This window comes from Bombina bombina, chromosome 3 (assembly GCF_027579735.1).
Source record: "Bombina bombina isolate aBomBom1 chromosome 3, aBomBom1.pri, whole genome shotgun sequence".
NCBI lineage: Eukaryota > Metazoa > Chordata > Amphibia > Anura > Bombinatoridae > Bombina > Bombina bombina.
In genome coordinates, this window is record NC_069501.1 from 565,807,421 (window position 1) to 565,834,829 (window position 27,409).

Consider the following 27,409-nt stretch of genomic DNA (forward strand, 5'->3'; position numbering starts at 1 on the left):
GATCAAGCAGGAGAGTGCTTTGGTGTTTTTGGCAGCGCCTGTGTGGCCACGCAGGACCTGGTATACAGATCTGGTGGACATGTCATCCTTTCCAGCAAGGTCTCTGTTTCTGAGACAGGACCCTCTACCTCAGGGTCTTTTCAACCATCTAAATATAACTAATCTGAGATGGACTGCCTGGAGACTGAACGCTTGATGTTATCAAAGCATGACTTCTCCGAGTCAGTCATTGATACCTTAATACAGGCATGAAATCCTGTCTCTAGGAAAATTAACATAGATATGGTGTAAATATCTTATTGTTATGAATCCAAGGGTTACTCATGGAGTAAATTCGGGATTCCAAGGATATTATCTTTTCTCCACGATGATTTTGAGAAAAGGGTTGTCAGCTAGTTCCTTAAAAGGACAAATTTCTACTCTGTCTATTCTTTTGCACAAGCGTCTGGCAGGTATTCTAGATGTTCAGGCATTTGGTCAGGCTTTGGTTAGAACCAAGCCTGTGTTTAAAACTGTTGCTCCGCCATGGAGCTTAAACCTGGTTCTTAAGGTTCTTCAAGGAGTTCCGTTTGAACCTTTTTCATTCCATAGATATCAAACTTTTATCTTGGAAAGTTCCTTTTTGGTAGCTATTTCCTCGGCTCGTAGAGTCTCCGAGTTATCTGCGCTACAATGTAATTCTCCTTATCTGGTCCTCCGTACGGATAAGGTGGTCCTGTTTACCAACCTGGGTTTTTACCTAAGGTGGTATCTAACAAGAATATCACTCAAGAAATTGTTGTTCCATTCTTGTACCCTTATCCTTCTTCAAACAAGGAACGTCTATTACACACTTTGGATGTGGTTCGTCCTTTAAAGTTTTACTTACAAGCTACTACAGATCTTCATCAAACATTCACCTTGTTTGTTGTCTATTCTGGTCAGAGGAGAGGTCAAAGACTTCAGCAACCTCTCTGTCTTTTGGTTTTAAAAAAAAGCACAATTCATTTAGCTTAGGAGACTGCTGGACAGCAGCCTCCTGAAGGGATTACAGCTCATTCTACTAGAGCTATGGTTTTCACTTGGGCCTTTTTAAAAATGAGGCTTCTGTTGAACAGATTTACAAGACGGAGTCTTGGTCTGCGTTTTATACTTTTTCAAATTTAACAAATTTGATTCTTTGCTTCTTCGGGGGCTATTTTTGGGAGAAAGGGTTTTTATAGGCAGCGGTAACTTCCGTTTAAGTACCTGCCTTGTCCCTCCCATCATCCGTGTACTTTAGCTTTGGTATTGGTATCCCATAAGTAATGGATGATCCGTGGACTGGATACACTTAACAAGAGAAAACATAATTTATACTTACCTGATAAATGTATTTCTCTTGTAGTGTATCCAGTCCACGGCCCGCCCTGTCCTTTTAAGGCAGGTAATTTTTTCATTTAAACTACAGTCACCACTGCACCCTATGGTTTTTCCTTTCTCTGCATGTTTTCGGTCGAATGACTGGATATGGCAGTTAGGGGAGGAGCTATATAGCAACTCTGCTATGTGTGATCTCTTGCAACTTCCTGTTGGGAAGGAGAATATCCCATAAGTAATGGATGATCAGTGGACTGGATACACTACAAGAGAAATACATTTATCAGGTAAGTATAAATTATGTTTTTATGTGTATACAAGTTATTTAAGTCCCTATTAGGAAATAAAACAACAAAAACACAAGCGCATCCGAGATTCACTGTATCTTTCTTTATTATTATAAAAGTAAAGCCATAAAAATGTACACTTACAAGATAAGTGCAAATAATGTGCACGTAATAATTAAAGTTGCTCTGCACTTCCAGCCCAAGCCGTAGTATCTGGTCTTTGTAATTGGAGCTATGTGTCCGCTCTCCTGTCTTTATTCCTCCAGTTTAGTGGCTCAGCAAGTCCGGTATTATTTCACCAGTAATGTGCGATTGTCCTGTCAGTAGGTAAGGCTTGTTCAACTTTTCCTCCCGAACGCGTTTCATTCACTCTCGGGTGAACTTTCTCAACGGGCTTTGCATGCTGATCAGCTGTTGGTCTGAGCTTTAAATTTACCGGGTTTAGCTCTCATTGGTTAGTGTCATATTACTCACAAGTACAATGTATCAGAACTTGCTGCGGTAGACCTGATATTTCATTAGTACAAATGCTCTACGGATGTTGGATTGTAACATTTCCTAAAACATTTATATTGGTAAAATAATTCATTTGTAAGAAAACTGTTTACAAGTACCACCTATTGATATATATCATTAAATTAATTCCACATTAAAAAATTATTATCTACAATCAACTTTTTCTAAGAAATACTTAAAATCACTTGAAAAATGATAAAATTATGAATTGATGCAAAACATTCAGAAAATAATTTAACGAGCAATTTTTAAAAAAAGGGATGTAATTTGATAGATATTAATTGAACTTCATTTTGATGTTAAAAGTCACTAACAGACAGAACATTCTACATAATAAAATCCAGTTGGATAAACTATAATTAAATTTTACTTGGTTTATTTGTTTCCTTTTATTTAAAAAATATTATTAAAAATACTAATAATTGCTATGAATTAACGTTATACTACTCTTTACCTATTTTGTGGGACAGACTTATATTACGCTACACCATAAATGCTTGAAGATCGATTTCTATATTTAATCCTCTTGGGCTTAGACTTCCTAATTGATGAATCCACTTGGTTTCAGCTTTTCTGAGTTTTAATAAGCGATTGCCCTGATTATTATCACTAGTAACATGTTCCAACACTTTGAATGTAATTCCTACACTACTACACTGATGTTTTAATTTGCAATGATGGGAAACACTATGGCCTTCCAAGCCATTTTGTATATTATTCAAATGTTCATAGACTCTCCTTTTTATTTTACGTTTAGTGCGCCCTATATATATTAATCCACAAATACACGTCATTTGGTATACTACATATGTTGAATGACATGTAGTTCTATCTTTGATCTTAAATTCATTAGTTCTATCCCAATTCCAGGTACTCTCTGATGTTCCATCTATAATGGGGCATAGACAACAGTCTGTTTTCCTACACTTATATGTTCCTGGTTTAAGTGATAACCAATTTGACAGGGTTCCCTCATTTTTAGGTCTTGTAGCTTTTAATTTGGATGGAGCAATTAGACTCTTGATGTCCCTATTTTTTCTATACACTACATCAGGCCGCTCATCTAATTCTCCTGTTAATACTGGATCAGCTAATAAAATTTTCCAATGTTTGTTTAAAATTGATCTAACACCCTGTACTCCTTCACTATATGTTGTTATAAAAGTAGTATTATTTTTCTTCTTTCTTACACTTGATACTTTATTTTCTTTATCCATTAGCAGTCGACTTCTATCATATTCTAACCCTCTTTGTTTAGCTTCCTCTACTACTGATTTTTCATAGCCTTTTTGTAGAAATTTATTACCCATTATATCTGCTTTATGCATATAATTACTGACATCTGTACAGTTCCTCCGTATGCGCCTAAATTGCCCACTTGGGATATTTTTCTTCCAAAGGGGTAGGTGTCCACTCGTGGCATGTAGAAAACCATTTTTATCAGTGGCTTTTCTAAAGTTCCTCACTGATATCTTATTTGAGTCGTCTATATACAAAACCAGATCCAAAAATTCTATTTCTGTAGATGAAATTTTACTAGTAAACTCAAGATTATATTTGTTGTTATTTATATATTTTATGAACTCTTCTGCTTCTTCCCTTGACCCCTTCCAGATCATAATAATGTCATCTATAAATCTATAGTACTTGTATATATTAGAATTAAACCTATGTTTCCCCCAGATCATGGAATTTTCAAAATGCCCCATATAAATATTAGCGTAAGATGGGGCCATATTGGTCCCCATCGCTGTCCCTTGGATTTGATTGTAATACTTTCCTTCGAACAAAAAATAATTATGGGTTTAAATATAAGAAATACTATCACCTATGAATTTCACATGTATATCAGGGATATTCCACACTATACTAGTTTCTTTAAATGCTTCTATGCCTAATTTGTGGGGGATTTTTGTGTATAACGAGGATACATCGCACGATATCCACAAGACGTCTTCTTGCCATCCTATACCTTCAAAAATATTTATAGTGTGGGTTGTATCTTTAAGGTATGATCTAACCCTTTTTGCCATTGGTTGAAGATTCCAATCAACATAAATGGATAAATTGCTACTCAGTGAGCCAATACCCGACACAATAGGTCTTCCTGGAGGGTTGGTGCTGTTTTTGTGGACTTTTGGGATATGGTAAAATGTAGGTATATTAGGACTGACTTTATATATAAACTTAAATTCCTCATCATCAATGATATTACTATCCTTTGCTTTCATCAATAATGAATATAATTCACTTTTATATTGCTCAGTTGGATTTCTATCTAGAATAGCATATACTTGTCTATCCCCTAATAATACTTGTGCTTCTTTAAGATAGTCACTTTTATTTTGTATGACAGTTCCACCTCCTTTATCTGATTGGCGAATTACTATTGTACTGTCATTTGTTAAATTCTTAAGGGCTTGTCTTTCTCTCATATTGAGATTGTCATTATATTTATTGACAAATTTCCCTTGGTTTTTCTCAAAATATAATTTTAAATCTTCGGTAACTAGTTTGTTATAGGTATATATATATTCTCCCTGTGCTTGATGTGGGTAAAAGGTAGAACGAGATTTCAAACCACTATGTCTTAATTCTTGTTCCTCTTCATACACACTACAATTAAGTATTTCATCTAGGTTTATATCTACATGATTACTTGATAAGTCCAAGGATGCTTGCCTACAGCTTTCCTGTTCTAAATTTTTGAGACAATTTATGGTTTTTATGTCCTCCAAGTTAAAATTAGTTACACTACTTTGCTGTACAGTATTATATTCTTTAATGTAGTATCTTTTAAGGGTTAGTTTTCTAATGAATTTTTGCAAGTCAATGTATGTATCGAATTTATTAGGGGCTTTCTTGGGGGCAAATTTTAAGCCCTTACTCAATAGGCTAATTTCTTCGTCTTTAAGAACTCTATCTGAAAGGTTAAAAATATCTATCTTTGCAGTCTCTAATTCCATCTTCTTTGTTTGTTTCTGCTGAAGTCTGGCACCTCCTCTACATCCTCTCTTTGTTCCCACCCTCTTTTGGCTACTCTCTCATTCTGATTTTGTTGCCCCCATTGTCTCTGTTCTAGTGGTCTCGAGTACATGTTCTGTGTGTATGGTGGCGGCCTCTGTTGATTGTTCCTTTCGTATAAAAAATGATTCTCATTATGTTGTGTATTATACGATATTCTAGGATTCCCATTATATTGCGAATTATGTATTGGTCTAGAGTTCTCAATAGGTAGGTGACTTGTATTCTCTTTTGGTTTAGCACCCTCCCTATTCCATATTGGAGGTGTTGATTTACTATGATCTACGTTCTCACTAAGAGGAGCAAATCTATTGCTTATGGGTAATTGTGTATTTTGCTTTATGGTTTTAAAAGCCATATTTCCTTCGCTTGTAGATTGCCGCGAATCTCTGGTGGTAGGTAGATTTGTTTTAGTATAATTACCATTCTGATAAGTATTTTGATTTAGGTGTGTCTTCCTATTATTTTTGTTGTAAGTATGTACTTTATCTGTGGCATAATCTTCTTTATCTCTTTTTAACTTCTCAGCTTTATGTTCCATTAATTATTTTTCAAGTTCCATATTTCTTTTTACTATATTATTGAATTGTCTGTCCCACTTTTCCTCATTTCTAAACACTTGTATTTTTTGTAATGTATTTGTAATGTCTGTTTTTGACTTTTCCAATTTATATTCTCTATATTTTATTAAAATTTTAATAAGTGTAACTGAGCATGCATGTAGAGCACTCTCCCACTCAGTAGAGAATTCTACATCCTCTAATTCAAAGGCTGGATATTTATGCATCCGTAATCCTCTAGGGCAGAGCTTTCCAAACTTTTCATGTTGGTGACACACTTTGTAGACCTACATCATTTCGCGGCACAGTAATTCAGTTGTACTAGCAAAAAGGAGGTTAAACTAACTTGTTTTAAAAGATACGGACACATACATAAATTATATAATAACAAAATGTATTTACAAGTAACAGTATGTATGTGCAAGAATTAAAAAAAGTTTTATAACACCAATAGCTACTTACTATTTTAATGGGATTTATGAGGTTGATGGGATGAACACAGTTTCTGAATATTTGGTGGAATATTAGATAAAGACACTCGCATTTCATCATCAAGCATTTTTAAGCTTCCCCTTCCTATCCATATATCAAGAGCAGGAGCAGCAATGCACTACTGGGAGCTAGTTGCAAAGAAATCCCTCTGACTTCTGACTTCAGCTCAGCGTTTAAGCTGCCAACCTCAGAGCTCTGTGAGTCCGACTGACTACTGCCCGCGCTGCAAACACACTGCTGTCCCACTCACTGGCTACACTTGCAGTCACGAGCCAATTAAGGAGACTACACGTGCAGTCAGGAGCCAATGTGCCGCCAAATCCGCCAATGGTAATAGTTTCAGTTCTCACTGAGCTGTGCCAATTGGTTAAGATGATCTGTGACCCACTAGGTATCAATCACGTGTCAACCATGTGATATGCGTAGCAGGCAGGTGGAAAGTCAGAAACCAAAAAACTATTTTAAAAAAAATATTTAAATTTAAAAAATTTTGTGCTGAAGCAGGGACACACCTACACACTGCTGCCGACACACTAGTGTGTCCCGACACACAGTTTGGAAAGCACTGCTCTAGGGATAATATCATGTTTAATATAATTATCCAATAGGATTAAATCTTGCCAGTCTTTAGTGTCTGCTGTTATTAATTTCTCAAACATTTTCAATAGATGTGAAGGGTCTTCATTATTTATATTGTTTACTTCTAACAAGTTTATATTCCTATTAGGAAATGGGACATTTTATTTTTGCTGCATTGATATTTTTTTAAACTAAATACAATGCGTTATCATGACATTTCAAGACAGTTACTGCCATCTTGTGGCAGTTTTTATCTATATGATCAGTCACATTTTAATTTTAGATTTATTTTTTGTGTATTCATATTAGGAGACTGTCATGCTGTTGGTAGTATGAAAGATTCTAGCTGCCTAGTGCCATAAAATTTATTTTATATTGTTTTCCCTGTCTGATATAGAGATTCCATAATCTCTCTCATGTGAAGGGGTCTTTTTTCATAAGTCAGTATCCTGTGTATTATTCCTTTATCATGTAAGTTTTTTTTATTTTCTATGGTTTTAGTATAGCCCTTTTTATGAGATTTTTTCTCATATTGAGGCAAATATTTTATTTAGATATTATTTAGATTATTTCATGTATCTTTCTCAGTTTTTTTTTTATTTATTTTATTCAGTCAGAGTCCCTAGCTGAGATAGAATAACAGCAGAGTTCTCAGGATTGTGTCCTTACACATTGCTATGTCTGTTTCCAGTCCTCAAGGATGTCCTTTGGGTGGCTTCAGCCTTGAAGTTAGTTTGTTTATCAAGACGGGGAGAGAAGACAGAATCCTCCTCATCCTTTAAATCTAGGACAATCAATCCAATCTGCCTTCCGCTAAGTCTAATTCAGTACAAATAATTCACCCTTGATCCAGTTCTTGTGTCAGGTAGGGGGCGGACTTTCCTTTTTTTCAACAGGCTTGGATCGTGTTGTCCAAGAACCATAGGTAGTGGAGGAGTCTCCGAAGGTTCATTATAGGATCCAAATCTGGCCTTCCCATAGGCAGATTTTCCTGTGAAGATTATCTACTATCCAGGTGAAGTGAGAGACCTTCTTAACTTAGTAAAGGTCCTATCTTCTCTGGGGTGATTGTTCTAGTTTCCTGACATGGAATAGAGTCAAGGTTATTTACATTCTGGATATATTCTCAGGCCTGACATTTCTATGGCTGTTGTTGCGGCTGCATCAACTTTTTGGTTGGATAGCTTAGCACATCAGGAAACAGATCCTGATTTGTCTAGCATTACTCGTTTGCTTAAACATGCTAATCATTTTATCTGTGATGCTATTTTTGATATCATCAAGATTAATGTTAAATATATGTCTTTAGCTATTCTGGCTAGAAGAGCTTTATGGCTTAAATCAGTGTTTTTCAACCAGTGTGCCGTGGCACACTAGTGTGCCATGAGAGATCCTCAGGTGTGCCGCGGCAGACTGACAACAGTGCGGGGGTGTTTGTGAATGAATGTCAATATGTCATGTATAGTTTGTAGGAGGCATGGCATGACAGCACAGTACAGTGTGTGTGTGTATATGTATGTATGTATGTGTATATATATATATATATATATATATTTCTTAAGAGGTCGTGATAAGGGATATAATAGCGCTGGTTGTTAGGAGACAATGTTAAACACAATTATTATGTGTGACTCAATGCCAAATGTAATACAGAATACACAGCAAATCAAACACAATGTGAAAAAAACGCTATAACATAGAGTGGAGAGTTGAATATAAAATGTCCTAAATACTGGAGAACTTGTATGTTGTGTATATATATACACAATTGTAGAATTCGAGACTTGGGATGTGGGTGAAATGCAAACTTACAGAAAAGAACCTCAATCGTATGAGGTAAGGGCAACAGCACATCAGGAAGTCACTCTTAGTAGGCTTGGCCCCTTAGGGTATAGGGGAAACTTCCAAACAACGAGCTTGTCTTTTTCCCTTCTGCTTTCCCGGTTATTGGTGAAACTTCAGGGAGTTGGAGCCTTTTTTCCTCGGCCTCTTTTAGTATGGGTCCTCTCAGGATGGTAGTGTAAACGATATATAAAAGAAAGAAATGCCAAAATAGTGTGATATCGTTTAAAAATCAAACATTTTATTCACATATATACACTCCTAAAAAATGCATGCTTACATCAAAAATCCTCACAGGTATGAGGTATTTGTACAGCGATATACAGCAAATGCAGTCCAATATATGCACTGTGTGATATTAACTGCAGTAGAATGACCACAGATAGTAAAATGGCCACAGGTAGCCAAGAAACAACTTAATGTAGCAGCAAGTATCCACAAAATACTACGATCAGTGGATAGGTTATAAAATTCTTATCTGTAAAGTATACTGCAACCAGAGATTCTGGTTAGTAAGAGAACTTGTATGTTGTGTATATATAAGAAGAAGGAGTTATTACTACAAACGTTTGAAACGCGTGTAGACTTCACCTTACACGAACGGACTGTTTTTACTAACCAGAATCTCTGGTGCAGTATACTTTACAGATAAGAATTTTAACCTATCCACTGATCGTAGTATTTTGTGGATACTTGCTGCTACATTAATTAAGACATTTGTCTTTCTGAAAATTATTTCTTATTTGATAAGATCTACTATTTACAAGTTTCAGGAACGGCGATGGGGTCAAATGTGGCCCCATCGCTAGCCAACCTGTTTATGGCTGAATATGAGGTGAATTCCATGAAAGTGTTTGAGAGAAAAGAGATCAAGTATTATTGTCGCTATATTGACGACCTGTTCCTGATCTGGCAGGACAGCAAGGATTCACTCAAGTTGTGGATCAACACACTTAACGAAATGAACAGCACCATCAGATTCAGCTCCACTATGAGTTTGGATAAAGTGGATTATCTCGATGTGAGAGTCTACAAATCCGGCATGGGATTGGGCACAACGTTATACAAAAAAGATACGGATCGAAATTCCATTCTACATGCTAACAGTTGTCATCAGCCTAATTTGATTAGGAACATTCCAAAAGCTCGAGTACCAACGAGTGATCCGTAACAACACAGATGAAGATAAATGTACTATCCAACTGGAAGAAATGACACAACGCTTTAAGGATAGAGGCTATAATCGCAAAGTCCTTACGGAGATGCTAGCATTAGCCAATAATCACGAATCCGGTGTAACACCCAGAACAGTTGCAGACACAACAGATGACATTTGTGACCACGTACACACCTGATAAAAATCTGATTGTGAAAACCGTAAAAGATGAGTGGAAACTAGTAGAGGGCCGATCACTCACTGCCTTTCAAGAGATGGCACGCACCACGGATTGGGTATAGAAGGGGTCGCAGCTTACGAGATTTATTAATGAGAACAGACCTAGCTGATAGTACACAGAAGACTTGGCTTGGGAAGGAAAAACGGGATGCTACAGGTGCCTCGGATGTGTAACTTGCAACGCAATGATTACTGGTACCCAATTCCAGCATCCAGAATCGGAGGAAGAGATACAAAATTAAATATGCTCTGACATGTACTACTACGCATATTGTATATCTACTGAATTGTCCATGCGGCAAGTTTTAGACCGGCAAGACCACAGACGGATGCCAGAACGAGGATGGCCAATCACAGATACAGCATTAGAACTGCTATAAAGAATGGAAAATCAGATCAACCGGTGGCACGCCATTTTATGGAATCTGGACATTCCGTCACTGATATAAGATTTAGGATCATTGACCATGTTCCTAAGCTAAGAAGAGGAGGCGATAGAGCCACTATACTTTTGAAGAAAGAGGCAAGATGGATCTATGAACTGGGAACCACACAGCCACGAGGCTTGAATGTCCACACTGGCTGGCAATGTTACCTTTAATCTTATCCAGTCTATGAGAGAATCCATCTGTGGTGTATAATGAACATATCCAGCTTGATTATTAAACAATGAGAGACCATGATCCAATTAGTATGAGATGCCATTTGTTTCAGTACTTCGTTTTTGGTACTCACATTTTTTATTATATTTTGGCAATCGGCCACAATTTTGGTAATTTTTAGACAATTTTTTGTAATTTTTGAGTATACTTTTTGGATTTTTTAATTTTTTCAATTTTTTGGGATTCTCTTAATGTTTTTTTGAATCCCTTCTATGTTTTTGCTCTTGATATTTTGGTATTTTTATGTAGATATATTTTGTCCTTATTTTTTCTATATTTTTTCTATATATTTTTATATATATTTTTTATATATATTTAGACTTTTATGTATCCTTGATATTTTTGTTATGACTTTGCTACATTGTTTTTGTTATTTCTAAATTTTTATTTTATGTATGATGGTTTCATTGTCTCCCTTGTTCCCATAGACTATTTGACAATTTATACACTGTTGTTTTTAGATTCTTCACATTCTTGGGCCCATTGTCAGTTTGGGTGTATGGTTCATTTTTGGCTATTTGGGTTTTTCCTTGTCTGGTGTTCAAGGAGTTTTTTTGTATTTTTGTATTATTTTTGTGTTTGTGGGTTGTTTATTTTGGGATCTACTATTTATTTGTATTTTTAATATTAGATTACTTTTGGGACAGATCGTAACGTTTGTCCGGATTAGATTTGTTTCTACTATCTGTTGTAATTGAGAAACACTCCCTCATAGTAGGATAGCTACTTATGATATATCCTGCCTTAGTGCGTACCTGTGATTGGTTGTGGTTGGGCGCCATAGCTTGAATATCTCTAGCTCTGGGGACAATGTTTTTCTCCCTTGTCAGATATCTTATGTGTGACCCCATATAGTCGATATGAAATTTTTCATATAGTAAATTTTTCATATAGTAGATATGACACAGTTTCAGCTATATATTTGTTGCGTCCTTTGGGGCTGTTTATAACAATTTTGATACATAATTTTAGGCATATTCACACTTTCTCCAACATAGGTGTGTCCGGTCCACGGCGTCATCCTTACTTGTGGGATATTCTCTTCCCCAAACAGGAAATGGCAAAGAGCCCAGCAAAGCTGGTCACATGATCCCTCCTAGGCTCCGCCTACCCCAGTCATTCTCTTTGCCGTTGTACAGGCAACATCTCCACGGAGATGGCTTAGAGTTTTTTAGTGTTTAACTGTAGTTTTTATTATTCAATCAAGAGTTTGTTATTTTGAAATAGTGCTGGTATGTACTATTACTCAGAAACAGAAAAGAGATGAAGATTTCTGTTTGTATGAGGAAAAATGATTTTAGCAACCGTCACTAAAATCCATGGCTGTTCCACACAGGACTGTTGAGAGCAATTAACTTCAGTTGGGGGAACAGTGAGCAGTCTCTTGCTGCTTGAGGGTATGACACATTCTAACAAGACGATGTAATGCTGGAAGCTGTCATTTTCCTATGGGATCCGGTAAGCCATGTTTATTACGATCGTAAATAAGGGCTTCACAAGGGCTTATTAAGACTGTAGACTTTTTTCTGGGCTAAATCGATTCATTATTAACACATATTTAGCCTTGAGGAATCATTTTATTTGGGTATTTTGATATAATAATATCGGCAGGCACTGTTTTAGACACCTTATTCTTTAGGGGCTTTCCCAAAGCATAGGCAGAGCCTCATTTTCGCGCCGGTGTTGCGCACTTGTTTTTGAGAGGCATGGCATGCAGTCGCATGTGAGAGGAGCTCTGATACTTAGAAAAGACTTTCTGAAGGCGTCATTTGTATCGTATTCCCCCTTTGGGCTTGGTTGGGTCTCAGCAAAGCAGATACCAGGGACTGTAAAGGGGTTAAAGTTCAAAACGGCTCCGGTTCCGTTATTTTAAGGGTTAAAGCTTCCAAATTTGGTGTGCAATACTTTTAAGGCTTTAAGACACTGTGGTGAAAATTTGGTGAATTTTGAACAATTCCTTCATGTTTTTTCGCAATTGCAGTAATAAAGTGTGTTCAGTTTAAAATTTAAAGTGACAGTAACGGTTTTATTTTAAAACGTTTTTTGTACTTTGTTATCAAGTTTATGCCTGTTTAACATGTCTGAACTACCAGATAGACTGTGTCTGAATGTGGGGAAGCCAGAATTCCTATTCATTTAAATAAATGTGATTTATGTGACAATGACAATGATGCCCAAGATGATTCCTCAAGTGAGGGGAGTAAGCATGGTACTGCATCATTCCCTCCTTCGTCTACACGAGTCTTGCCCACTCAGGAGGCCCCTAGTACATCTAGCGCGCCAATACTCCTTACTATGCAACAATTAACGGCTGTAATGGATAATTCTGTCAAAAACATTTTAGCCAAAATGAACACTTATCAGCGTAAGCGCGACTGCTCTGTTTTAGATACTGAAGAGCATGACGACGCTGATAATAATGTTTCTGAAGGGCCCCTAACCAGTCTGATGGGGCCAGGGAGGTTTTGTCTGAGGGAGAAATTACTGATTCAGGGAACATTTCTCAACAAGCTGAACCTGATGTGATTACATTTAAATTTAAGTTGGAACATCTCCGCATTCTGCTTAAGGAGGTATTATCCACTCTGGATGATTGTGACAAGTTGGTCATCCCAGAGAAACTATGTAAAATGGACAAGTTCCTAGAGGTGCCGGGGCTCCCAGAAGCTTTTCCTATACCCAAGCGGGTGGCGGACATTGTTAATAAAGAATGGGAAAGGCCCGGTATTCCTTTCGTCCCTCCCCCCATATTTAAAAAATTGTTTCCTATGGTCGACCCCAGAAAGGACTTATGGCAGACAGTCCCCAAGGTCGAGGGAGCGGTTTCCACTTTAAACAAACGCACCACTATACCCATAGAGGATAGTTGTGCTTTCAAAGATCCTATGGATAAAAAATTAGAAGGTTTGCTTAAAAAGATGTTTGTTCAGCAGGGTTACCTTCTACAACCAATTTCATGCGTTGTCCCTGTCGCTACAGCCGCATGTTTCTGGTTCGATGAGCTGATAAAGGCGGTCGATAGTGATTCTCCTCCTTATGAGGAGATTATGGACAGAATCAATGCTCTCAAATTGGCTAATTCTTTTACCCTAGACGCCACTTTGCAATTGGCTAGGTTAGCGGCTAAGAATTCTGGGTTTGCTATTGTGGCGCGCAGAGCGCTTTGGTTGAAATCTTGGTCGGCTGATGCGTCTTCCAAGAACAAGCTACTTAACATTCCTTTCAAGGGGAAAACGCTGTTTGGCCCTGACTTGAAGGAGATTATCTCTGATATCACTGGGGGTAAGGGCCACGCCCTTCCTCAGGATCGGCCTTTCAAGGCAAAAAATAAACCTAATTTTCGTCCCTTTCGTAGAAACGGACCAGCCCAAAGTGCTACGTCCTCTAAGCAAGAGGGTAATACTTCTCAAGCCAAGCCAGCTTGGAGACCAATGCAAGGCTGGAACAAGGGAAAGCAGGCCAAGAAACCTGCCACTGCTACCAAGACAGCATGAAATGTTGGCCCCCGATCCGGGACCGGATCTGGTGGGGGGCAGACTCTCTCTCTTCGCTCAGGCTTGGGCAAGAGATGTTCTGGATCCTTGGGTGCTAGAAATAGTCTCCCAAGGTTATCTTCTGGAATTCAAGGGGCTTCCCCCAAGGGGGAGGTTCCACAGGTCTCAGTTGTCTTCAGACCACATAAAAAGACAGGCATTCTTACATTGTGTAGAAGACCTGTTAAAAATGGGAGTGATTCATCCTGTTCCATTAAGAGAACAAGGGATGGGGTTCTACTCCAATCTGTTCATAGTTCCCAAAAAAGAGGGAACGTTCAGACCAATCTTAGATCTCAAGATCTTAAACAAGTTTCTCAAGGTTCCATCGTTCAAGATGGAAACCATTCGAACTATTCTTCCTTCCATCCAGGAAGGTCAATTCATGACCACGGTGGATTTAAAGGATGCGTATCTACATATTCCTATCCACAAGGAACATCATCGGTTCCTAAGGTTTGCATTCCTGGACAAGCATTACCAGTTTGTGGCGCTTCCTTTCGGATTAGCCACTGCTCCAAGGATTTTCACAAAGGTACTAGGGTCCCTTCTAGCTGTGCTAAGACCAAGGGGCATTGCTGTAGTACCTTACTTGGACGACATTCTGATTCAAGCGTCGTCCCTTCCTCAAGCAAAGGCTCACACGGACATAGTCCTGGCCTTTCTCAGATCTCACGGATGGAAAGTGAACGTGGAAAAGAGTTCTCTATCTCCGTCAACAAGGGTTCCCTTCTTGGGAACAATAATAGACTCCTTAGAAATGAGGATATTTCTGACAGAGGCCAGAAAAACAAAGCTTCTAGACTCTTGTCGGATACTTCATTCCGTTCCTCTTCCTTCCATAGCTCAGTGCATGGAAGTGATCGGGTTGATGGTAGCGGCAATGGACATAGTTCCTTTTGCGCGCATTCATCTAAGACCATTACAACTGTGCATGCTCAGTCAGTGGAATGGGGATTATACAGACTTGTCTCCGAAGATACAAGTAAATCAGAGGACCAGAGACTCACTCCGTTGGTGATCCCAAGGCGGCTCTAGTGGATGCACTAGTAGCACCTTGGACCTTCAAACTAGCTTATGTGTTCCCGCCGTTTCCTCTCATCCCCAGGCTGGTAGCCAGGATCAATCAGGAGAGGGCGTCGGTGATCTTGATAGCTCCTGCGTGGCCACGCAGGACTTGGTATGCAGATCTGGTGAATATGTCATCGGCTCCACCTTGGAAGCTACCTTTGAGACGAGACCTTCTTGTTCAGGGTCCGTTCGAACATCCGAACCTGGTTTCACTCCAGCTGACTGCTTGGAGATTGAACGCTTGATCTTATCGAAGCGAGGGTTCTCAGATTCTGTTATCGATACTCTTGTTCAGGCCAGAAAGCCTGTAACTAGAAAGATTTACCACAAAATTTGGAAAAAATATATCTGTTGGTGTGAATCTAAAGGATTCCCTTGGGACAAGGTTAAGATTCCTAAGATTCTATCCTTCCTTCAAGAAGGATTGGAAAAAGGATTATCTGCAAGTTCCCTGAAGGGACAGATTTCTGCCTTGTCTGTGTTACTTCACAAAAAGCTGGCAGCTGTGCCAGATGTTCAAGCCTTTGTTCAGGCTCTGGTTAGAATTAAGCCTGTTTACAAACCTTTGACTCCTCCTTGGAGTCTCAATTTAGTTCTTTCAGTTCTTTAGGGGGTTCCGTTTGAACCCTTACATTCCGTTGATATTAAGTTATTATCTTGGAAAGTTTTGTTTTTAGTTGCAATTTCTTCTGCTAGAAGAGTTTCAGAATTATCTGCTCTGCAGTGTTCTCCTCCTTATCTGGTGTTCCATGCAGATAAGGTGGTTTTACGTACTAAACCTGGGTTTCTTCCAAAAGTTGTTTCTAACAAAAACATTAACCAGGAGATTATCGTACCTTCTCTGTGTCCGAAACCAGTTTCAAAGAAGGAACGTTTGTTGCACAATTTGGATGTTGTTCGCGCTCTAAAATTCTATTTAGATGCTACAAAGGATTTTAGACAAACATCTTCCTTGTTTGTTGTTTATTCCGGTAAAAGGAGAGGTCAAAAAGCAACTTCTACCTCTCTCTCTTTTTGGATTAAAAGCATCATCAGATTGGCTTACGAGACTGCCGGACGGCAGCCTCCCGAAAGAATCACAGCTCATTCCACTAGGGCTGTGGCTTCCACATGGGCCTTCAAGAACGAGGCTTCTGTTGATCAGATATGTAGGGCAGCGACTTGGTCTTCACTGCACACTTTTACCAAATTTTAAAAGTTTGATACTTTTGCTTCTTCTGAGGCTATTTTTGGGAGAAAGGTTTTGCAAACCGTGGTGCCTTCCATTTAGGTGACCTGATTTGCTCCCTCCCTTCATCCGTGTCCTAAAGCTTTGGTATTGGTTCCCACAAGTAAGGATGACGCCGTGGACCGGACACACCTATGTTGGAGAAAACAGAATTTATGTTTACCTGATAAATTACTTTCTCCAACGGTGTGTCCGGTCCACGGCCCGCCCTGGTTTTTTTAATCAGGTCTGATAATTTATTTTCTTTAACTACAGTCACCATGGTACCATATGGTTTCTCCTATGCAAATATTCCTCCTTAACGTCGGTCGAATGACTGGGGTAGGCGGAGCCTAGGAGGGATCATGTGACCAGCTTTGCTGGGCTCTTTGCCATTTCCTGTTGGGGAAGAGAATATCCCACAAGTAAGGATGACGCCGTGGACCGGACACACCGTTGGAGAAAGTAATTTATCAGGTAAACATAAATTCTGTTTTTGAGTGCTGTTATTTTGGTGCATAAATTGACATTAAGCGTTGCTGTTAGTTATACACTCCCCATATGGTGATAATATTTCAAAACTGCCATTTGGTGTTATTGCGGTCGGTTCGCATATATTGGCATAGGGTTGTGGTATATATGTTCATTTATATTTGTGCACCTTAGATGCACATTAGGTGTTGTTGCGGTATGATCGGCGCACAGGCGTGTTCGCTTATATTGACATAGTGTTGTGTTATTGATGTCCATTTATATCTGTGCACCTGTATACACAGCGGTGATTCTAGTGCGATAGTATAAACATTACCGGATTGGTGGATCAGTGGTATGTGGCTCCACAATGTCTTTCTGATTGGCCGTTTCTATGGGCTGGCCGAGGGTGAATCTGATTGGCCGGCTGGCGTTGACAGCTGACGTATGTGGGTCTCGAGGCGCGGTCTCTTCATACAATTTGATTGGGTCCGATGGGGGTGTGCCCCCACTGTGGCTTCCCATTGGCTATTGAAGCCGTGATCAGACTAAATATATCGGATAGATTTGTTACGATCGCGTTTGAATGTTACGATCTGTTGAATTACTCAATCACATATTATTATGATTTGTGCCGGTTATATTTTTCACGTTGTGGGCTGTTGATGTTTATTTTTCAGACACTGATAATACATCGATATAGGATATGGCCACACAAAGTGGGTTTGACTACATACCGGTGTTATGGTTTGGTCTTTTTGATTGGTGACCGATTTTCGGATTATGTATACACAAATTTGATTGGCCAATACGGCTATCTTCATGTATTGTTATGTTCCGTGTTAGTACCGTTACATTTTATTTTTTAGACTACCCAGTGACATTTTATGGACCCAGAATGTGGAGTTTATTTTAGTTACATGTTTATTTATATGTGTATGGTGTTTATTTCACATTATCACACTATTTGCTCACTACTAACACATTTACTTTCAGCCTATAAGATTGGCTCTTACAGCATCACATACCTATCAGAAGTCTGGTTTCTTCTGTCCTCACACGTTCATCTGTTTCATTGGTTCAACAATTGGGGGAGGGTTTCACTAGCCTTTATTAGGCTGCCATTTTCATTTGTTGTTTGTCTGAGGAAGGGACTGTGTGTTGTCCCGAAACGTCACAGAATAAAGCGTGTTGTCACTGATGACTGAAGTCCAGCGAGTGCTTATTTGATCTCTGAAATTATATATATATATATATATATATATATATATATATATATATATATATACATACATACTGTATATATATATATATATATCTTGTATTAAGCTACAATGTGTGATTTTGTAAAATTTCGGGATGGTGGTGTGCCACAGGATTTTTTAATGTAAAAAAGTGTGCCACAGCAAAAAAAAGGTTGCAAATCACTGGCTTAAATCATGGAATACTGACATGGTATCTAAATCTAGATTACTATCTCTATCTTTCTAGGGTAATAATTTATTTGGTTCTCAGTTGGACTCTATTATTTCCACTATCACTGGGGGTGGGGAAGGTTTTTTTTTTGCCGCAAGATAAAAAGTCTAAGGGTAAATCTAAAGCTTCTAATCGGTTTTGTTCCTTTCGTCAGAAAAGAGAACAGAAAACCACTCCTTCCCCTAAGGACTCTGGCTCCAATTGGAAGCCATCTTCAAGTTGCAATAAATCCAAGCCTTATAAGAAACCAAAGCCAGCCCCCAAGACTGCATGAAGGTGCGGCCCTTAATCCAGTTCAACTGGTGGGGAGCAGATTGAAATTATTTCAAAACATTTGGGCAGATTCTGTTCAGAATCAGTGGATTCAGAGCGTTGTTTCTCAAGGGTATCGAATAGGTTTCAGAGTAAGACCTCATGAGTGAGACCTCATGAGTAAGACCTCTCTCAGGTTCCAACAAATCCTATAAAAACTTAGGTTTTTCTGAAGTGTGTTTCAGATTTGCAGCTTTCAGGGGTAATGATACAAGTTCCACTTCAGGAACAGTGTCTGGGTTTTTATTCAAATCTATTCATTGTTCCAAAGAAAAAAAATTTGTGCAGACCAGTTTTGGATCTGAAGTTTTTGAATCGTTTTGTAAGGGTCCCAACTTTCTAGATGGTGACTATAAGGACTATTCTGCCTTTTGTTCAGCAAGGTCATTACAGGACGCTTATCTTCACATTCCGATTCATCCAGATCATTATCGGATCCTCAGGCGGAGATGGAGGATGCATTAGCAGTTCCTTGGTCTTACCAACTTGCTTATATTTTTCCGCCTCTAATTCTTCTTCCAAGGGTGATCTCCAAGATCATAATGGAACAACCGCATGTGTTTTTGATAGCACCAGCATGGCCTCACAGGTTTTGGTATGCGGATCTTGTCCGGATTTCCAGTTGCCAACCTTGGTCACTTCCTTTAAGGCTAGACCTTCTGTCTCAAGGGCCATTTTTCCATCAGGATCTCAAATCACTAAATTTGAAGGTATGGAAATTGAACGTTTAGTGCTTAGTCATAGAGGTTTCTCTGACTCTGTGATCAATACTATGTTGCAGACTCGTAAGTCTGTTTCAAGGAAGATTTATTATCAGGTGTGGAAAACCTATATTTCATGGTGTTTTTCTCATAAATTCTCTTGGCATTCTTTTAGAATTCCTAGAATTTTACAGTTTCTTCAGGACGGTTTGGATAAAGGTTTGTCTGAAAGTACTTTGAAGGGATAAATCTCTGCTCTTTCTGTTTTATTTCATAGAAAGATTGCTAAACTTCCTGATATTCACTGTTTTGTTCAGGCTCAAGCCTGTTAAGTCTATTTCTCCTCCATGGAGTCTTAATTTGGTTTTGAAGGCTTTGCAGGCTCCTCCTTTTGAGCCTATGCAATCTTTGGATATTAAACTACTTTCTTGGAAAGTGTTGTTCCTTTTGGGTATATCTTCTGTTCAAAGAGTTTCGGAATTGTCTGCCCTCGTGTGTCTCCTTTTCTGATTTTCCATCAGGATAAAGCTGTGTTGCCAACTTTGTTTTAATTTCTTCCTAAGGTTGTGAATTCTAACAACTTTAGTAGGGAAATTGTTGTTCCTTCTTTGTGTCCGAATCCTAAGAATTCTCTGAGACATCGTTACATTCTTTGGATGTGGTAAGAGCTTGGAAATACTATGTGGAGGCTACTAAGGATTTCAGGAAGACTTCTAGTCTATTTGTTGTCTTTTCTGGTTCTAGGAAAGGTCAGAAAGCCTTTGCCATTTCTTTGGCATCTTGGTTAAAGCTTTTGATTCACAAGGCTTATTTGGAGGCGGGACAGTCTCCGCCTCAGAGAATTACAGCTCATTCTACTTGATCAGTTGCCACTTTGTGGGCTTTTAAGAATGAAGTTTCAGTTGATCAGATTTGCAAAGCAGCAACTTGGTCGTCTTTGCATACATTTACTACATTTTACCATTTTTATGTATTTGCTTCTTCTGAAGCAGTCTTTGGTAGAAAAGTTCTTCAGGCAGCTGTCTGTTTGATTCTTCTGTTTATAAGATCTTATTTTGTGGATTTTATTTCTCAGTTCAAATAGCTGTTTTTATTTTATTCCTCCCTCTCTAGTGACTCTTCTGTGGACTTCCACATCTTGGGTATTTTTTCCCATACGTCACTAGCTCATGGACTCTTGCCAATTACATGAAAGAAAACATAATTTATGTAAGAACTTACCTGATAAATTCATTCATTTCATAATGGCAAGAGTCCATGAGGCCCACCCTGTTTTTGGTGGTTATATTTTTTTGTATAAAAGCACAATATTATTTTCCAGTTCTTTTTTTTTTTTTTTACTCCTTTTTACACCTCACTACTTGGCTATATGTTAAACTGAAGTATATGTGTGGTGGGAGATATATTTATAGGCATTTGAGGTTTGGGAAACTTTGCCCCCTCCTGGTAGGAATGTATATCCCATACATCACAAGCTCATGGACTCTTTCCGTTATGAAAGAAATGAATTTATCAGTTGTTTTTACATAAATTATGTTTTTATATTTGCACCTATGCATCTCAATCAAACTTTTTTTTTGTTTAGCTGTCCAGAAAAGTGTATTAATAGCAGTGAGATCTACCCCCCTTAGACTTCTGTGAGGTCATTTCTATCTCCTCCAGATGTCAGAGACCATCTACCCATTAGATTAGTACTGTTGGTCCTACTTTGAGTGTGAATATACTGATTTATCAGTAGGTGTTAATCTGTTTTTTATTTTATATCAGTGTAGGTAAGGCTCTTGAGCCTTTATTAAAGGGACAGGAACACTAGTTTTTTCTTTCGTGATTTAGAAAGAACATTCAGTTTTAAACAACTTTACAATTTACTTCTATTATCTAATTAGCTTCAGTCTCTTGATATCCTTTGCTGAAAAGCATATCTAGATATGCTCAGTAGCTGCTGATATGTGGCTGCACATAGATGCCTCGTGATTGGCTCACCCATGTGCATTGCTATTTTTTCAACAAAGGATATCTAATAAATTAAAGGGACAGTCAAGTATAAATTAAACTTTCATTATTCAGATAGGACTTTTAATTTTAATTGACTTTCCAATTTACTTTTATCATCAGATTTTCTTTTTTCTCTTGGTATTCTTAGTTTAAACTAAACATAGGTAGGCTCATATGCTAATTTCTAAGCCTTTGAGGGCTGCCTCTTATCACAGGCTTTTTAAATATCTTTTCAACACAAAGAGACAAAGTACACGTGGGCTATATAGATAACACTGTGTTCAGACACAGGGGGTTATTTAAGATCTAGCACAACACAATGCTAAATTTAAGACAATAGATAATAAACAGTAACAGTGATGTGATCAGGGGGCTGGAAGAAGGTTCCTAGATACAAGGTAATCACAGAGGTAAAAAGTACATTAATATAACTGTGTTGGTTATGCAAAACTGGGGAATGGGTAATAAAGGGATTATCTATCTTTTAAAACAATAACAATTCTATGGTTGACTGTCCCTTTAAGCAAATTAGATAATAGAAGTAAATTGGAATGTTGTTTAAAGTTGCATTCTCTATCTGAATCATGAAAGAAAATTGTTGGGTTTAGTGTCCATTTAAGATGTTAGATTATGAGAAAAATTACTTTTAGAATGCTTGTGTCTTTACTAATTCATATTTTGTTTTCCCAGTCAAGTTGGTAACAGTGATGATGAAAAAGCTGATGCCTCTTCAGGTTTACCTACAAATCACCGTATGCCCAGTGAATGTAAGTCTGAGAGTCCCCACATCCCTTTTAGATCTTGCTCTACACTTTTTTTTTTTTTTTTTTTTTAATATGTCTAAACCTTGAACTTCTGGCAGCAGTAACGATGGCTGCTAGATGCACATCATAGTTTATGGTAATCATTAACTAAATTTGTTGTGTAAGATTTATTCCTGGTGAAAAATTTAAAGGCAAAACCTATTTTATTCTGTTTGAAAAATGCCAAAAACTAAAGCTTTAAAAAGGACCTAAAGTGGAAAAATAAAATGCTCCTAATATGTTTTATTGCATTATTGCTTACAAATAACTGTGTGCAGTAAGTATAAACTCCTAGTTACAGGCCCAGAGCAGCAATGCACTATCTGGACCTAGGTGAACACATTGAATGACAAGTGGCATGTGTGTGTATCTATTAATCACCAGATAGCTTCCAGTAGAGCATTGCTGCTGAGCATATGTACATATGCTTCTCAACAAAGGTTCCAAGGCAGCAAAGTAAATTTGATATTAGAAGTGAGTGTTTTAAAATTGCTTCTGAATTAGTTTCCTGTGCATTTAAGTTGTTTGATTCTGTTATAGCATTGCTTTTTAGCCGAACTATATGGATACCCACATTACATAGTTTTATAATTAAGAGGGAATTTATACCTTGAATATATATCATAATTTTACTTCCTCAAATGTTTTGTGCATGCATATTTATTGTTAATACACAGTACAGGACAACATGGCAAAACTTCACAAATTGTAGCAGGGATAGGCTTTTTTTCCCTCTAAACTACCTGTAATTAAACATGTTGTGATTTCATGGCGTTTTATTTCCCCTTAAAGGGATATGGAATCCTAAAATTTTCTTTTTTGATTCAGACAGCATACATTTAAAAAAAAGAAAAAAGTTTTTTTACAATTTTTTTTCTATTATCAAATTTGCTTCTTTCCCATGGTATTCTTTGTTAAAGAGATTCCTAGGTTTTTTTCTCGGCTGCAGGGGGGGTCTTGCATGGCACTTCTTGTGACCGGGTGTGGCTTCTTTCTCTTCCTTTTCCTGACCGTCGATCGCAGGAGACGAAAGGTTTCCCTGTGGGCCTGGGTCATAGCAGATGGTGAGTGCCCCGGCCATTGGAGAGTATAAAGGTGTGCCATTTCAAAAAAAATGTCTATAGTATTAAAGGTGCAAGCTATGGAGGACTCTGGTGCGTTAGAGGGTACTCCCTCTTTACCTAAATATAATGCGTGTTTATTGTGAGGAGGCTTCGGTATACCCGTCTGCTCAACAATGTTCCACATGCCTTGATAAAATAGTGATATCTAAAAAGAATACAATTTTTAGTACCTCTGAGGGGTCTCCGTCCCGCGAGGTGCGCTCTCTACAATCCTCTCCGTTTACACATGCAGCTCCCCAGTGCACTACTAATCCACCTAAGGGAGGGACCCTGTGGCCGCCTGATTTTGCTGATTTGTTGCAAACGGCGGTTTCTGCGGCCTTCAGTGCTTTACCTCGTCCTGCTAAGGGCAAGCGAAAGGTTAAACATTGCTATCCTTCCCAGAGGGTCATCTACTTCGTTGGAGATCTGAGTCTAGATTATCTGCAGATGCAGACGACTTCGATACTTCGGAGGACTCTTTCTCTGGGTTGGAATCTGCAACCTTTAAACCTCCGGCTGCGGAGGAACCAGACTTTAGGTTTAGGATGGAGCACTTATGCTTTTTATTGAAGAAGGTGTTAGCTACTCTAGAGGTTCCTGAACCAAAGTTACCGGAGGCACCTTCTATTCCTAAGCTTGATAAGGTTTATGAGGACAGGGTGGTGCCACAGACTTTCCCGGTTCCTGTAAAGATGTAGAATATTATAAAGAATGAGAGAGATTGGGTTCCTCTTTCTCCGCTTTTTCTTCCTTTAAGAAATTGTTCCCGGTTCCTGATTCTCAGCTAGAATTGTGGGGATCTGTCCCTAAGGTGGATAGAACTATTTTCACGCTCGCTAAGCGCACCACTGTCCCACTCGAGGATAGTTAGTCGTTTAAGGAACCCATGGATTAGAAATTTAGAGAACCTGTCAAGAAAAATGTTTCAGCACACAGGGTTCGTATTTCAGCCTGTATCGGCGGTTGCTGTGGTGGCGGGATCCTCTATCTATTGGTGTGACTCTGTCGGAAATGATCGAGGTGGAGACTCCCCTGGAAAGAATTAAGGCCCTGAGGGTAGCTAATTCATTTATCTGTTATGCAAATATGCATATTATTCGCCTGAATGTCAAGACATCAGACTTTTCTGTTCTGGCCCGGGAGCCCTGTAGTTCTAGTCGTGGTCTGCTGACATGACGTCCAAATCTAGATTACTTTCCCTTCCGTTTAAGGGAAAGGTTCTTTTCGGTCCAAACCTGGGGCAAGGGTGCCTTTCTACCGCAGGATAAGAAGAATAAACCTAAGGTTTCTGATTTTCAAGTCCCAACAACAGCAGCCTGCCGCGAAGCCCGAGCAGTCCAAGGGATCATGGAAACCATCTCAGTCTTGGAAAAAAAACAGAGACAAAATCTGCATGAAGGGGCCGCCCTTGATCCGTCTCCAGATCTCGTAGGGGGCAGATTATTTCTTTCTGTGGAGGCTTGGATGAGAGACGTGCAGGATCCTTGGGTTCTGGAGGTTATTGGCCAGGGTTACAGGATAGGTTTCAAAACTCACCCTCCCAGGGGCAGATTCCTCTTTTCAAATCTATCATCAAAACCAGAGAAACAAGATGCCTTTCTAGAGTGCATGAGGTATCTTTCCTCTGTAGGAGTAATTGTACCGGTACCTCTAGCAGAAAGAGGTCTAGGGTACTTTTTCGTGGTACCAAAGGAGGAGGACACGTTTCGCCCAATTCTAGATCTAAAGTGCTTTAACAAGTTTCTGTCGGTCCCATCGTTCAAGATGGAGACGATAAGGTCTATACTGCCCCTAGTTTAAGAGCGTGAGTTCATGACTACTATTGACTTGAAGGATGCTTACCTTCATGTACCAATACACAAGGATCACTTCAATTTCCTAAGCTTCGCTTTTCTGGACCAGCACTTCCAGTTTGTAGCTCTTCCCTTTTGGTCTGGCTACTGCCCCAAGAGTCTTCACAAAGGTTCTGGGAGCTCTGCTCGCAGTGGCGAGATCCAGAGGTATTGCAGTAGCTCCTTATCTGGATGACATCTTGGTCCAGGTTCCGTCCTGCCGGCTGGCAGAGGACCATTTGAGAGCTCTTCTCCTTCTGCGATCTCATGGATGGAAGATAAACTTAGGAGAGAGTTCTCTGGTTCCCAGTACCAGAGTGGAGTTTCTGGGGACGATAATAGACTCCATATCCATGAAAATATTCCTGACAGACCAGAGACGTTGCAAAATTGCCTCCAGCTGTCTTGCCCTTCAGACCTCCTCAAGGCAATATCTGGCCCGGTGTATAGAGGTGATTGGGCTAATGGTATCCAGTATAGATGTCATTCCATTCGCCAGGTTCCATCTACGACCTCTTCAGTTGTGCATGCTGTAGCAGTGGAACGGCAATCACTCTGACCTATCCCTAGTGATCTCTCTCTGGACGGCAGGGCGAGGGAATCCCTCTCTTAATTGCTCTGTCCAGATCAACTGTCCCAGGGGACATCCTTACTAAGACCATTGCCTCCAACACAGTCAGTAGAGATAAAGCGCACTCTTGCAGTCTTGAATAAATGGCACAATGGAGAGTGGGTAATGGAGTCCCAAATACTGGTCGGTTGGTGCTGCAACAAGTGTGTCCACTCTACACACAAAAAAGATAGGAAAGAAATCCAAGGTATAGTGCACTCCAACTCCCCCAAAAAAGGATCAATCCACAACGTGAATAAAAGTTCAACAAATTTATTAGGTACATATATAGGGGGCGTGAGAGAGTAGGTAATATTGCTAAATATATGCTAAATGGTGCCACCATTCAAATAAATATAGTATTGTAGTAAAGAAAGAAAAAAATACCAGGGTATATAATAATGCCCTAGAACAGCAAGGGATTTAGAAACGGCACACAGAAATACTTTCCAAATTTATAATTTATTTCCCAAGAAATACAATTCAGTATAAAAATGTATTATCTGTCAGCGTTAAACACCACTACAGACAGCAAATTCTAAAATAAAACATTTCAAGTACAAAGAGACCTAGTTCTTTCCCTATTCTATATAGAAAATAAACACCATAAACAGTAAGGGGTTAACCAACAAGGATACTGTTTACAACATGATATATAATGAATCAGCTGTTGGGACATATAATAGGTAGGCAATATATATGCATTAATAGATGGCTGCAGTCCATACATAAGTGAACTAGATGATTCGTATATAGAGCTTTATCGCTCATTAGATACACAAGCAAATCTCCTCATTAAGGCAGAAAACTAGTCGCAGCTATTCCTGCTGCATTAAAAGTCATAAACAAGTATTATTTCTCAGTTGGAAAACGCAACATGTACTTAGCTGAAATCCTCCGGTAGTATTGTTTCCACCGGCTTTCGGCTTGCAAGCACTTGCGATGACTTCTTAGCGTGTGACGTAATCAGCAGTAGAAGTGGCGGAGCGTCACCAGGGACTGTGAGTGGCTGTAGACGGAAGGAAGCTTTTCCATTGGTCAAGAGACGCCCAATTGAATCGGCATTTCGCCGTGAAGTTTGTCAAAAGTCCTGACAGAATAGGATACCAAAAAGTACCGTATGTAATCACTTCTCATGCAGGCACGTCCTTATTGCATTCCAATAGCACACTTTTAGAACCACTCCACCGCCAGAGCCACATCAGCATATCAATAACTCACTTAGGTTGTACCGCTGAATGTATAGAGCCAGAATGTCTCTTAGTAAACAGAAGATTCAACTACCTAATAAATTTGTTGAACTTTTATTCACGTTGTGGATTGATCCCTTTTTTTGGGGAGTTGGAGCGCACTATACCTTGGATTTCTTCTTAAGACCATCTTGGGAGATTGTGATTACTGACGCAAGTCTCTCAGGTTGGGGAGCGTTTGGGGTGCCAGAAAGGCACATGGCAGGTGAAATCAGGAGGAGTCTCTTCTGCCTATCCTGGAATTCTGAGCGATCTTCAACGCTCTGGGGGATTGGCTCCTCCTGGGTTCGTCCGATTCCAGTCAGACATCACGTCGGTGGCTTACATCAACCATCGGGGGGAACGA

At 39.0% G+C, this 27,409-nt stretch overlaps 1 protein-coding gene across 2 annotated transcripts in view; it reads left to right on the forward strand.

The window, feature by feature from the left end:
* The window catches only part of EYA3 (EYA transcriptional coactivator and phosphatase 3), a 634,133-nt gene that overhangs the window by 74,508 nt on the left and 532,216 nt on the right, over positions 1–27,409 (forward strand). For both annotated transcript variants that reach the window (XM_053707122.1, XM_053707121.1), the window contains exon 4: positions 22,153–22,229. In XM_053707122.1, the coding sequence (XP_053563097.1) occupies positions 22,153–22,229 (77 nt within the window). The remainder of the gene's footprint in view (positions 1–22,152; positions 22,230–27,409) is intronic.